Source organism: Mizuhopecten yessoensis, unplaced genomic scaffold (genome assembly GCF_002113885.1).
Source record: "Mizuhopecten yessoensis strain PY_sf001 unplaced genomic scaffold, ASM211388v2 scaffold4701, whole genome shotgun sequence".
Lineage (NCBI taxonomy): Eukaryota > Metazoa > Mollusca > Bivalvia > Pectinida > Pectinidae > Mizuhopecten > Mizuhopecten yessoensis.
In genome coordinates this window covers 550,884-564,116 of record NW_018405678.1, presented here as the reverse complement: position 1 = coordinate 564,116, position 13,233 = coordinate 550,884, and the positions used below count along the sequence as shown (strand labels likewise).

General features: G+C 34.5%; 2 protein-coding genes across 8 annotated transcripts in view; both read left to right on the top strand.

Annotated features, from left to right (window-relative positions):
* Window positions 1–229: 229 nt before the first annotated feature.
* The window catches only part of LOC110449613 (cyclic nucleotide-gated channel rod photoreceptor subunit alpha-like), a 32,200-nt gene continuing 19,196 nt past the window's right edge, over window positions 230–13,233 (top strand). For 6 of the 7 annotated variants that reach the window (XM_021496582.1, XM_021496586.1, XM_021496580.1 and 3 more), the window contains exons 1-2: window positions 3,405–3,485; window positions 10,377–12,311. In XM_021496582.1, the coding sequence (XP_021352257.1) occupies window positions 11,164–12,311 (1,148 nt within the window). In that variant the 5' untranslated portion in view covers window positions 3,405–3,485; window positions 10,377–11,163. Of the gene's footprint in view, window positions 309–3,404; window positions 3,486–10,376; window positions 12,312–13,233 lie in introns of those variants that run through there. The other variant, XM_021496581.1, reaches the window with a different exon arrangement.
* LOC110449601 (cyclic nucleotide-gated olfactory channel-like) lies at window positions 6,442–7,542 on the top strand. The gene has a single exon (XM_021496554.1). It carries the CDS (start codon window positions 6,442–6,444, stop codon window positions 7,540–7,542), a length of 1,101 nt encoding a protein of 366 aa, XP_021352229.1.

Here is a 13,233-nt window from a genome sequence, read left to right as displayed (position 1 = left end):
CAAATATGATTTTGCAGGGTTGCCGGACGCAAATTACATTTAAACTTGTTTGATATATTGTTTAGCGTTAGTATACCCATTTATTCAGTTTTTATACAGTGATAAATGAAAGTGGAGTGGGCCTGTGATTTTCATAAGAGGTCTCCGTAAAGGGGCACTTACCATAAGTAACATAAGCTTACACAGAGGATTTACATAACAAACTTAGGATGTACCAGTATTTTGAAGCTTGCGTTTTGGATGGTTTACATGGCGGATTAAGTATATAAAAAGACAGCTGTAAATTTATTGTGGCCGTAACTGTTCAGGTAAGTGGTAGCAGATATATATATATAATGTATAAAGTTATCATTCGGCCATTCTTGAGCCTTTTCGAGAGATGGAATGACAACGGTAGTTGGAATATACCGTATGCTAATTTCCTACATCACAGTTGTTAACTAACCGTAAATCGGACGATATCATTGCACTGTCTGATAGCTTTACCATAGTACCTCTATGATGTAGCATCAATTTCTATAGGAGAAGTATGTTTATTGAATAACCTGTAGTTATAAGTCATCTTCTCTGGACCAAATTACTGGTAAATGTGAACAGTAGGGTATTTGTGTAGTTATATAACATGTAACTTCCCTGACACTTTATCTAAAATATTTAGATCAAACTTATTGTGAAAGTGTAGAATGTTGTATGAACGTGTTATTGCTGTATGAATGTTGTATAAACGTGTTATTGCTGTATGAATGGTGTATGAACGTGTTATTGCTGTATGAATGTTGTATAAACGTGTTATTGCTGTATGAATGGTGTATAAACGTGTTATTGCTGTATGAATGTTGTATAAACGTGTTATTGCTGTATGAATGGTGTATAAACGTGTTATTGCTGTATGAATGGTGTATAAACGTGTTATTATTGTATGAATATTGTATGAACGGGTTATTATTGTATGAATGTTGTATGAACGTGTTATGATTGTATAAATGTTGTATGAATGTGTTATAATTGTATGAACGTGTGTTGTTGTTGTATGGGTGTTGTATGGACATTTTATTTTTATGAATGTGTTATTATTGTATGAATGTTGTATGAATTTGTTATAATTGTATGAACGTGTTATTGTTGTATGGGTGTTATGTATGAACGGGTTATTATTGTATGAACGTGTTATTATTGTATGAATGTTGTATGAATGTGTTATAATTGTATGAACTTGTGTTATTGTTGTATGGATGTTGTATGGACATTTTATTTTTATGAACGTGTTTTTAATGTATGAATATTGTATGAACGGGTTATTATTGTATGAATGTTGTATGAACGTGTTATGATTGTATGAATGTTGTATGAATGTGTTATAATTGTATGAACGTGTGTTATTGTTGTATGGATGTTGTATGGACCTTTTATACTGATGAACGTGTTATTATTGTATGAATGTTGAATAAACGTGTTATTATTGTCTGAATGGTATGAACGTGTTTGTTGTATGAACGTGTTATGATTGTATGAATGTTGTATGAATGTGTTATAATTGTATGAACGTGTGTTATTGTATGAATGCTTGTATGAACGTGTTATGATTGTATGATTGTTGTATGAATGTTGTATAAATGTGTTATTATTGTATAAATGCTATAACACATGGCGATACGAAATAACAATACAAAAATGACCAAATACATGAAAACATTCAACGTACAGATGTAGTTTTCCGTTAGTAGTGAAACAAGTTACGTTGAATGACTTGTAATGAAATCAATTAACTAATGGAAAATGCTTTAGACAGTCAAGCTTTATGAACGAATACATGCCGCCAAAGCGTTAAAGTAAAAGATTGTCATCAATGCTGATTGTTAGAAAATGATATATGAATCATATTAAGATAACTAGCTTGCTATCGAAAAGTTTTCTCCAAATGACCCATAAACTACATATTACCGTTATATAACGAATTGGTATTCCCAATCAGACAATACCATTTCAGTAAGATATATTAATCTTGACCTACACTATATAAACCAATGTAATGATTTTGGCGAGAACAAGTTGACGTTACTATTTGATATTATACAAATCCATCTCCAACACATTACTGAAGAATGGTTGTGAATGCAATTTATAAACTGGGCGTGGTTTTCCCCCCACGTGGGAGTTCCCACTAGTGGGGATGGTCACGCATGTCCTGCCTCACGGGTTATGACGATGAATCTCATTTCATGATTGATTTGACTAATCTGGTTAAAACCTCTGAATGAGACCGATAACAAGCGCCTCTTGACATAGATCAATGATTCAAAATATTGTTTGTTTTTGTATACAGGAAATCGGGCATCCCTGCTCATTTCATTATAAGGGAATGGTACATACAAGTTATTTAAAAAGCAGTTAGAACCTTGATCAAGTCCAAGCCTACACATTCACCATAGATAAAGAATTATGATGGAAAACATTTAAACCTTATTTTGCATAAAGCAATAGATAAACACTTCACTCTGCCATTTAAAGCAATTGTCGCTACACCGCTTCACAGCAATACATTGCTTAGGATTAGTCATATTTTGAAATTTATGCATTCATGTTCTAACTGAAGAATCCGTTAAGTAAAGACTTCACTCCGTACATGTAACGGTTATTGGTATACCGCTTATGATAATATGTTCAATCGAAATACTAACAATATTGATGATATCGAAACCCATCATTTCGAAGACCTTGGCAGTCCAGTAATTTATTCATTAATTTAGACCAACGTAAACAATTTATGCGCTCCGTTCTCTGCTATTTATCTCGGGTTGCCGTCGTTGACGAGGAAACTCTCTCTCATCACACGCAAATATATATGTATACCATTGTATCCTGTACGATTGTATGACCTTGTACAGAAAGCTTGTAACTTAGTGTCTTATATTCTAAATAGATGAGACGGCAATATGAGCAGTTGAGGGATGTATTCTTCAACATAGTTTGATGTGTTTTATAAAAAGGAAATGAAATCAATAGATCTATCAATTATGTCGTATAGCAACTTTCGGCTGTGACGCCTCCGGGGTTCTCATTTCAGTCAACCCCAAAATATTTAATCCGTCAACGCTATATTAGCCCTGTTCAAAATACCCTTGCCCGTGGATTAGAGGCGTTCTATCGACTTTCTCCGTGGTTTTTCCTGTGCCGGTTTTCTAACAGAACGCTACAGTGCATTAGACAGAGCGGTTCTGAGCCTGCGGTGTCTTGTCCTCTCAAATCACATGCCTACCCGCTGTATGAATATTTACACATTCCAAATGTTGTGTTAGATGACATTATTTATCTCTTATTTTGAAATTCGTTTAAAGGACTGATTAATAACGGTTGGTTTATGTTAATATGTTAAACCTTCATTGATCGTAGACCTAAATTGAAGCTTTATACCGCGTGGAATTTATTTATGTTGAACTTTAACTAACGCCTGGAGTGTGTATGTGCTTAGAGAATTCAGGATTGTGGTAAGTCTTTTTCATCTGTAATCTCAAAGGTTTTTATATATATATAAAAAAAACAACGTTTTCGTCTCCCGTGTAAAAAAATCTCACTTAGATTATAAACATTTAAATATTTGAAACCTTATTGGAATATATATCCTGCGTAATGGTGTGGTTTATGCGATGTTATTATCAGGCGCTGGTAAATGTTCATCGTAGTAACATAATAATGGCTTTAAACAATTTTCAGAAATATCTGCACGTGTTAAACTTTATTAACCCATTGACAAGTTAATGTAACCTTGAATTGTTGTTAATTATTGAAAAGAAAAGCAAAATATCATGGCCCAGGATTTTAAAATTATCACCGTAAGAAATGTATACAACACATGTTAACTTACAATGAATCTGCCCACCTCGAGGATAAATGCTTTCTGGATTAGTAATATGAATAAGAAGTACAGTACGTAGGGCATATAAAGGCAAAATTTATCAAAAATAATGTTATTCTTCAGCAGAATCGGAGTGAATCGGAATTTCAGGACAGATATGTTAAAGGTCCAACTAAATCGTTATAAATATATCAGTTGTTAAAATTTACCGGATCACCCAATTTTGTCATCAAGCCAACAAAATGGTTCCTAATATAAACATTGTAGATCACATAATATTTTCTATCTTACCGTTTTTGTCTCTATATTGTTAGGTTTCTATCTTACCGTTTTTGTCTCGATATTGTTAGGTTTCTATCTTACTGTTTTTGTCTGTATATTATAAGCTCTCTATCTTACCTCTTTTTTGTCTGTATATTGTTAGGTTTCTATCTTACTGTTTTTGTCTGTATATTATAAGCTTTCTATCTTACCATTTTTGTCTCTATATTGTTAGGTTTCTATTTTACCATTTTTGTCGGTATATTGTTAGGTTTCTATCTTACCATTTTTGTCTGTATATTGTTAGCTTTTTTATCTTATCGTTTTCGTCTCTATATTGCAGGCTTTCTATCTTACCGTTTTTGTCTGTATATTAAAAGCTTTCTATCTTACCGTTTTTGTCGGTATATTGTTAACTTTTCTATCTAACCATTTTTGTCTCTATATTGCAGGCTTTCTATCTTACCGTTTTTGTCTTTATATTGCAGGCTTTCTATCTTACCGTTTATGTCTCTATATTGCTGGCTTTCTATCTTACTGTTTTTGTCTGTATATTGTTAGGTTTCTCTCTTACCGTTTTTGTCTGTATATTGCTGGCTTTCTATTTTACTGTTTTTGTCTCTATATTGTTAGGTTTCTATCTTACTATTTTTGTCTCTATATTGTTAGGTTTCTAACTTACCGTTTTTGTCTGTATATTTTTAGCTTTTCTATCTCACTGTTTTTGTCTCTTTATTGCAGACAATATATCTGATTGTTTTTGTCTCTATATTGCAGACAATCTGTCTTACCGTTTTTGTCTCTATTTTGCAGGTGTTCTATCTTCTTGTTTATGTCTCTATATTGTTAGCTTTCTATCTTAATGTTTTTGTCTCTATATTGCAGGCTTTCTATCTTACCGTTTTTGTCTCTGTATTGCGGGCTTTCTATCTTACCGTTTTTGTCTGTATATTGCTGGCTTTCTATCTAACGGTTTTTGTCTGTATATTATTAGCTTTCTATCTAACGGTTTTTGTCTGTATATTGTTAGCTTTCTATCTTACTGTTTTTGTCTGTATATTGTTAGGTTTCTCTCTTACCGTTTTTGTCTGTATATTGCTGGCTTTCTATCTTACTGTTTTTGTCTCTATATTGTTAGGTTTCTATCTTACTATTTTTGTCTCTATATTGTAAGCTTTCTAACTTACTTTTTTTGTCTGTATATTGTTAGCCTTTTATCTTACTGTTTTTGTTTCTTTATTGCAGACAATCTGTCTTACTGTTTTTGTCTCTTTATTGCAGACAATTTATCTGACATCGTTTGTGTCTATAATGCAGGTGTTCTCTCCATCCTACCGTTTTTGTCTCTATATTACAGGCGTTCTATCTTACCGTGTTTGTCCTTATTTTGTATCTATAGTGTAGGATTTCTATCTAACCGTTTTTGTCTCTATATTGTATCTATAGTGTAGGTTTTTTATCTAACCGTTTTTGTTTCTATATTGCAGACGTGGAGAAAGAACGAAAACTTAACCAGGAACGCTCTGTCACCCCTGAATACTGATTTGGATATATAAATAGAAACACGTGGAACTGTGCGTCATTCAACATGTGAACAGCTCTACAGAGTTATCTCCTGTACTCACTGTATCTCGAGGCGGCGCTGCAGTTTAAAAGAGACTTTTTAAAATATGTTACAACTCAGACAATTGTTTCACCACAAAACCGTTCTGACCAATGATTTCACTTGAATGAGGATTTTCTTTGTGGATATTGCTCATATACGCAATTCTGAAAATCATCTAAACTGATCGAAGCCAAAAGATAATTATATAACACTTGCAATTTTAAACGTGATTAGAATTAAAAATAAATAAAATGAAATGTTGCGATCGATTTGAAAACTCACCACAGAAATAGTAATAACAATATAACGATGAGAGACTATAAGGACGTAATCTGTTTTTTAACACTAGTTATTTACGTTTGGCGATGTTGGTAATTAGGGTAGCTATGTTACCTTCTATTACGCTAATGTTGGTATAACAGATAGAAGAAAACAATGAGACTAGACACAGACTGAAATGACCCTTAATACGGGTATACAATGACCGAAAACAATCAACACGTGATAAATATATAACCGGCAGACGAGAAAAAGGTGTTTACTCAGCGTTCCAGCGTTAACGAGGAACTGAAGTTCCTTAAATTATACGAAGACGCTACCAAGATGACATTCAGAAGCTTTCAGGACTGCTATTATACATAGGATATATATCGAGACGAACAAGAGCTAGATGATTGGAACTTTGAATACGAAAGTAACATTTTCGAAAATAATTTCTATCATGGAATTGGAGATCAACCAAAGAGATGCACAAGGCTTAGATATGGAGTTATCGTCCTCACCGGAAGTAGAAACTCCTGCGGGAACTCCGTCCCCGGAAGTTCGATCGAAAAAGGAAGAAAGAAAGACAAGTACGTCTTCCATCTCTAGTAGTTCGCCAGTAAGGTCAAAGACTCGAAACCTAATGTCCCGATTAGGGCGTCGCACGGAACAAACAGCAACCCCGGGTACGGAAGAGGAAGAGGAGGTAGGCAAAGGATGGCGCAGTCTCCGGCACGCGGTCAAGGTCACGAACGCCGTAACACCCAAGAAAAAGTCCACTGTGACACGTGAAGATTCATTTCTGAAAAAGTTTTCAACACGACAGCCTTATAGGGTAGAATCCAATTGTAATCCTGTCGAAAACCACACTGAAAATGTAAGCAAACATGAGACAAAAGAAAAACATCGTACAGTGTTTCGGATGGACGGTAACCTGATGTTGTATTGGACAGGACTAGTCACGGTGGCTGTGCTCTATAATCTATGGACGTGCATTGCACGTGAAGCATTTAGAGAGATACACGAGAACCATTTATTCGTGTGGATCACGTGCGACATCGTATGCGACATTGTGTATGTTTTAGATATCATTTGTCAGTTCCGGACAGGGTACTTAGATCAAGGACTTATGGTGTTTGATTCCGTAAAACTTGCCAAAAATTATATCTCAACAAAATATTTCTATTTGGACCTCGCGTGTTTGTTTCCATTAGATTTTATACAGTTTTTCATTGGAATACACCCAATGGTGCGATTCCCAAGATTCATCAAGCTGTATCGAACGTTTCGGTTCCTTTACATGCTAGAATCACGGACGGCGTATCCAAATTTCTTTCGTGTAGCCAATCTGACGCATATACTTTTCCTCGGTTCTCATTGGTTTGCTGCCTTTTATTACCTTATATCAGAAGCCGAAGATTTCAAAGGGGACTGGTCGTACCCTAAACCAATAGGAGAGTTCTCATCGGTGACCCGGAAGTATCTAGCTTCACTGTTTTGGTCGACCTTGACCCTAACTACGATAGGTGACCTTCCACCACCGGAAACTAATTGGGAGTAAGTAAATATTCCTTTTTAGAAACAGTAATTTTTGTCATATACGTGTTAGTTTTTTTGCTTGTAAAAATCAATATTTATAACTTTAAGTTCAGAGCTGTAAATATGCGTCTTCTATATCAGGAATGCATTGCTATTGTATATTATTGTGACATACAGAAGACTATCTAATATTTTTGTTAGATCAAATAGTTGGCACACGGGACTGAAAACGTTGCTTTTACCCGCGAACCTCTCAGTAAAATCAGATGCACTCATTACCACAATTTTTGCGATTTCCATTATTTCGTTTTTGTTATTTTGCCTTTCATACAAAAAATATAACAATGTTGAGCAATCACATCTGTATATAGATAGCTACGCTAGTATGACATGGTTTCGAGTTAATTCTTAATAGTAGCATTTGTTTTAAAGAAATATTATTGATTTGGTATTGTTTTATAGAAGAAGAAACCCCCCACAAAATTGCAATGTACATTTTAACATAAAAGTTAGTTTGAATAATGAATAATTTTATTTAAATATTTATTGATATGTAAGCTTTTTGAAACAATATGCATGGGGTTAGTCACAAAATATACTCTAGACTACACAACTAGAACGGTAAAGTATGTACTTTATAAGGGGATTGTCACTAATATAAACAATATCAATCAGATAGCACGGTAAGGTTTGTACTGTATACGGGGATTGACACTAATATAGACAACATAACACAGATAGCAAAGTCAGGTTTTACATCACACAGATATCACAGTCAGGTTTGTACTGTACACTGGGATTGTCACTAATATAGACAACATCACACAGATATAACGGTCAGGTTTGTACTGTATACAGGGATTGTCACTAATATAGACATNTTTGTCTCTATATTGCAGGCTTTCTATCTTACCGTTTATGTCTCTATATTGTTAGGTTTCTATTTTGTTGTTTTTGTCTCTATATTTCAGGCTTTCTATCTTACTGTTTTTGTCTCTATATTGTTAGTTTTCTATTTTGTTGTTTTTGTCTCTATCATACAGGCTCTTTAACTTACTGNACTGTATACAGGGATTGTCACTGATATAGACAACATCACACAGATAGCACGGTTAAGTTTGAACTGTATACGGGGATTGTCACTAATATAGACAACATCACACAGACTTACCGTTTTTGTCTGTATATTGCTGGCTTTCTATCTTACTGTTTTTGTCTCTATATTGTTAGTTTTCTATTTTGTTGTTTTTGTCTCTATATTTCAGGCTTTCTATCTTACTGTTTTTTCTCTCCATATTGTAAGCTTTCTATCTTACTGTTTTTGTCTCTATATTGCAGGCTTTCTATCTTACTGTTTTTGTCTCTTTATTGCAGGCTTTTTATCTTACTTTTGTTTGTTTCTATATTGCAGGCTTTCTATCTTACTGTTTATGACTCTATATTGCAGGCTTTCTATCTTACTGTTTTTGTCTGTATATTGCAGGCTTTCTATCTTAACCTTTTTTGTCTGTATATTGTTAGGTTTCTATCTTAACCTTTTTGTTTCTATATTGTTAGCTTTCTATCTTACGTTATTGTCTGTATATTGTTAGCATTCTATCTTACGTTTTTGTCTGTATTTTGTTAGCTTTCTATCTTTCGTTTTTGTCTGTATATTGTTAGGTTTCTATCTTAACCTTTTTGTCTGTATATTGTTAGCTTTCTATCCTACCGTTTTTGTCTGTATATTGCAGGCTTTCTATCATACTGTTTATGTCTCTATATTGCAGGCTTTCTATCTTAGTGTTTTNTTTTGTTAGCTTTCTATCTTTCGTTTTTGTCTGTATATTGTTAGGTTTCTATCTTAACCTTTTTGTCTGTATATTGTTAGCTTTCTATCCTACCGTTTTTGTCTGTATATTGCAGGCTTTCTATCTTACTGTTTTTGTCTCTATACTGCAGGCTTTCTATCTTCTTGTTTATGTCTCTATATTGTTAGCTTTCTATCTTACTGTTTTTGTCTCTATATTGCTGGCTTTCTATCTTACCGTTTTTGTCTGTATATTGTTAGCTTTCTATCCTACCGTTTTTGTCTCTATATTGCTGGCTTTCTATCTTACCGTTTTTGTCTGTATATTGTTAGGTTTCTATCTTACCGTTTTTGTCTCTATATTATAAGCTTTCTATCTTACCGTTTATGTTTCTATATTGTTAGCTTTCTATCTTACCGTTTTTGTCTGTATATTGTTAGCTTTCTATCTTACCGTTTTTGTCTCTATATTGCTTGCTTTCTATCTTACCGTTTTTGTTTGTATATTGTTAGCTTTCTATCTGACCGTTTTTGTCTGTATATTGTTAGGTTTCTATCTTACCGTTTTTGTCTGTATATTGTTATGTTTCTATCTTACTATTTTTGTCTCTATATTGTTAGCTTTCTAACTTACCGTTTTTGTCGGTATATTGTTAGGTTTCTATCTGACTATTTTTGTCTCTATATTGTTAGCTTTCTAACTTACCGTTTTTGTCGGTATATTGTTAGGTTTCTATCTTACTATTTGTGTCTCTATATTGTTAGCTTTCTAACTTACCGTTTTTGTCTGTATATTGTTAGGTTTCTATCTTACCGTTTTTGTCTCTATATTGTTACCTTTCTAACTTACCGTTTTTGTCTCTTTATTGCAGACAATCTGTCTTACTGTTTTTTGTCTCTTTATTGCAGACAATTTATCTGACATTGTTTGTCTCTATAATGCAGGTGTTCTTTCCATCCTACCGTTTTTGTCTCTATATTACAGGCGTTCTATCTTTCCGTGTTTGTCCTTATTTTGTATCTATATTGTAGGATTTTTATCTAACCGTTTTTGTCTCTATTTGCAGATGTGTAGAAAGAACGAAAACTTAACCAGGAACGCTCTGTCATCCCCGAATGCTGATTTGGATATATAAATAGAAACACGTGCAACTGTGCGTCATTTAACATGTGAACAGCTCTACAGAGTTATCTCCTGTACTCACTGTATCTCGAGGCGGCGCTGCAGTTTAAAAGAGACTTTTTAAAATATGTTACAACTGAGACAATTGTTTCACCACAAAACCGTTCTGACCAATGATTTCATTTGAATGAGGATTTTCTATATGGATATTGCTCATATACGCAATTCTGAAAATCATTTAGATTGATCGAAGCCAAAAGATAATTATATAACACTTGAAATTTTAAACGTGATTAGAATTAAAAATAAATAAAATGAAATGTTGCGATCGATTTGAAAACTCACCACAGAAATAGTAATAACAATACAACGATGAGAGACCGTATATACGTTATCTGTTTTTTAACACTAGTTATTTACATTTGTCGATGTTGGTAAGCAGGGTAGCTATGTTACCTTCTATTACGCTTATGTTAGTATAACAGATAGAAGAAAACAATGAGACTAGACACAGACTGAAATGGCCCTTAATACGGGTATACTATGACCGAAAACAATCAACACGTGATAAATATATAACCGGCAGACGAGAAAAAGGTGTTTACTCAGCGTTCCAGCGTTAACGAGGAACTGAAGTTCCTTAAATTATACGAAGACGCTACCAAGATGACATTCAGAAGCTTTCAGGACTGCTATTATACATAGGATATATATCGACGAACAAGAGCTAGATGATTGGAACTTTGAATACGAAAGTAACATTTTCGAAAATAATTTCTATCATGGAATTGGAGATCAACCAAAGAGATGCACAAGGCATAGATATGGAGTTATCGTCCTCACCGGAAGTAGAAACTCCTGCGGGAACACCGTCCCCGGAAGTTCGATCGAAAAAGGAAAAAAGAAAGACAAGTACGTCTTCCATCTCTAGTAGTTCGCCAGGAAGGTCAAAGACTCGAAACCTAATGTCCCGATTAGGGCGTCGCACGGGACAAACAGCAAACCCGGGTACGGAAGAGGAAGAGGAGGTAGGCAAAGGATGGCGCAGTCTCCGGCACGCGGTCAAGGTCACGAACGCCGTAACACCAAAGAAAAAGTCCACTGTGACACGTGAAGATTCATTTCTGAAAAAGTTTTCAACACGACAGCCTTATAGGGTAGAATCCAATTGTAATCCTGTCGAAAACCACACTGAAAATGTAAGCAAACATGAGACAAAAGAAAAACATCGAACAGTGTTTCGGATGGACGGTAACCTGATGTTGTATTGGACAGGACTAGTCACGGTGGCCGTGCTCTATAATCTATGGACGTGCATTGCACGTGAAGCATTTAGAGAGATACACGAGAACCATTTATTCGTGTGGATCACGTGCGACATCGTATGCGACATTGTGTATGTTTTAGATATCGTTTGTCAGTTCCGTACAGGGTACTTAGATCAAGGACTTATGGTGTTTGATTCCGTAAAACTTGCCAAAAATTATATCTCAACAAAATATTTCTATTTGGACCTCGTGTGTTTGTTTCCATTGGATTTTATACAGTTTTTCATTGGAATACACCCAATGGTGCGATTCCCAAGATTCATCAAGCTGTATCGAACGTTTCGGTTCCTTTACATGCTAGAATCACGGACGGCGTATCCAAATTTCTTTCGTGTAGCCAATCTGACGCATATACTTTTCCTCGGTTCTCATTGGTTTGCTGCCTTTTATTACCTTATATCAGAAGCCGAAGATTTCAAAGGGGACTGGTCGTACCCTAAACCAATAGGAGAGTTCTCATCGGTGACCCGGAAGTATCTAGCTTCACTGTTTTGGTCGACCTTGACCCTAACTACGATAGGTGACCTTCCACCACCGGAAACTAATTGGGAGTAAGTAAATATTCCTTTTTAGAAACAGTAATTTTTGTCATATACGTGTTAGTTTTTTTGCTTGTAAAAATCAATATTTATAACTTTAAGTTCAGAGCTGTAAATATGCGTCTTCTATATCAGGAATGCGTTGCTATTGTATATTATTGTGACATACAGAAGACTATCTAATATTTTTGTTAGATCAAATAGTTGGCACACGGGACTGAAAACGTTGCTTTTACCCGCGAACCTCTCAGTAAAATCAGATGCACTCATTACCACAATTTTTGCGATTTCCATTATTTCGTTTTTGTTATTTTGCCTTTCATACAAAAAATATAACAATGTTGAGCAATCACATCTGTATATAGATAGCTACGCTAGTATGACATGGTTTCGAGTTAATTCTTAATAGTAGCATTTGTTTTAAAGAAATATTATTGATTTGGTATTGTTTTATAGAAGAAGAAACCCCCCACAAAATTGCAATGTACATTTTAACATAAAAGTTAGTTTGAATAATGAATAATTTTATTTAAATATTTATTGATATGTAAGCTTTTTGAAACAATATGCATGGGGTTAGTCACAAAATATACTCTAGACTACACAACTAGAACGGTAAAGTATGTACTTTATAAGGGGATTGTCACTAATATAAACAATATCAATCAGATAGCACGGTAAGGTTTGTACTGTATACGGGGATTGACACTAATATAGACAACATAACACAGATAGCAAAGTCAGGTTTTACATCACACAGATATCACAGTCAGGTTTGTACTGTACACTGGGATTGTCACTAATATAGACAACATCACACAGATAGCACGGTCAGGTTTGTACTGTATACGGGGATTGTCACTAATATAGACAACATCACACAGATATCACAGTCAGGTTTGAACTGTATACGGGCATTGTCACTAATATAGAC

Excerpts from the sequence above, each read along its gene's own strand:
- LOC110449601 (XM_021496554.1), top strand. The coding sequence starts at position 6,442 with ATGGAATTGGAGATCAACCAAAGAGATGCACAAGGCTTAGATATGGAG.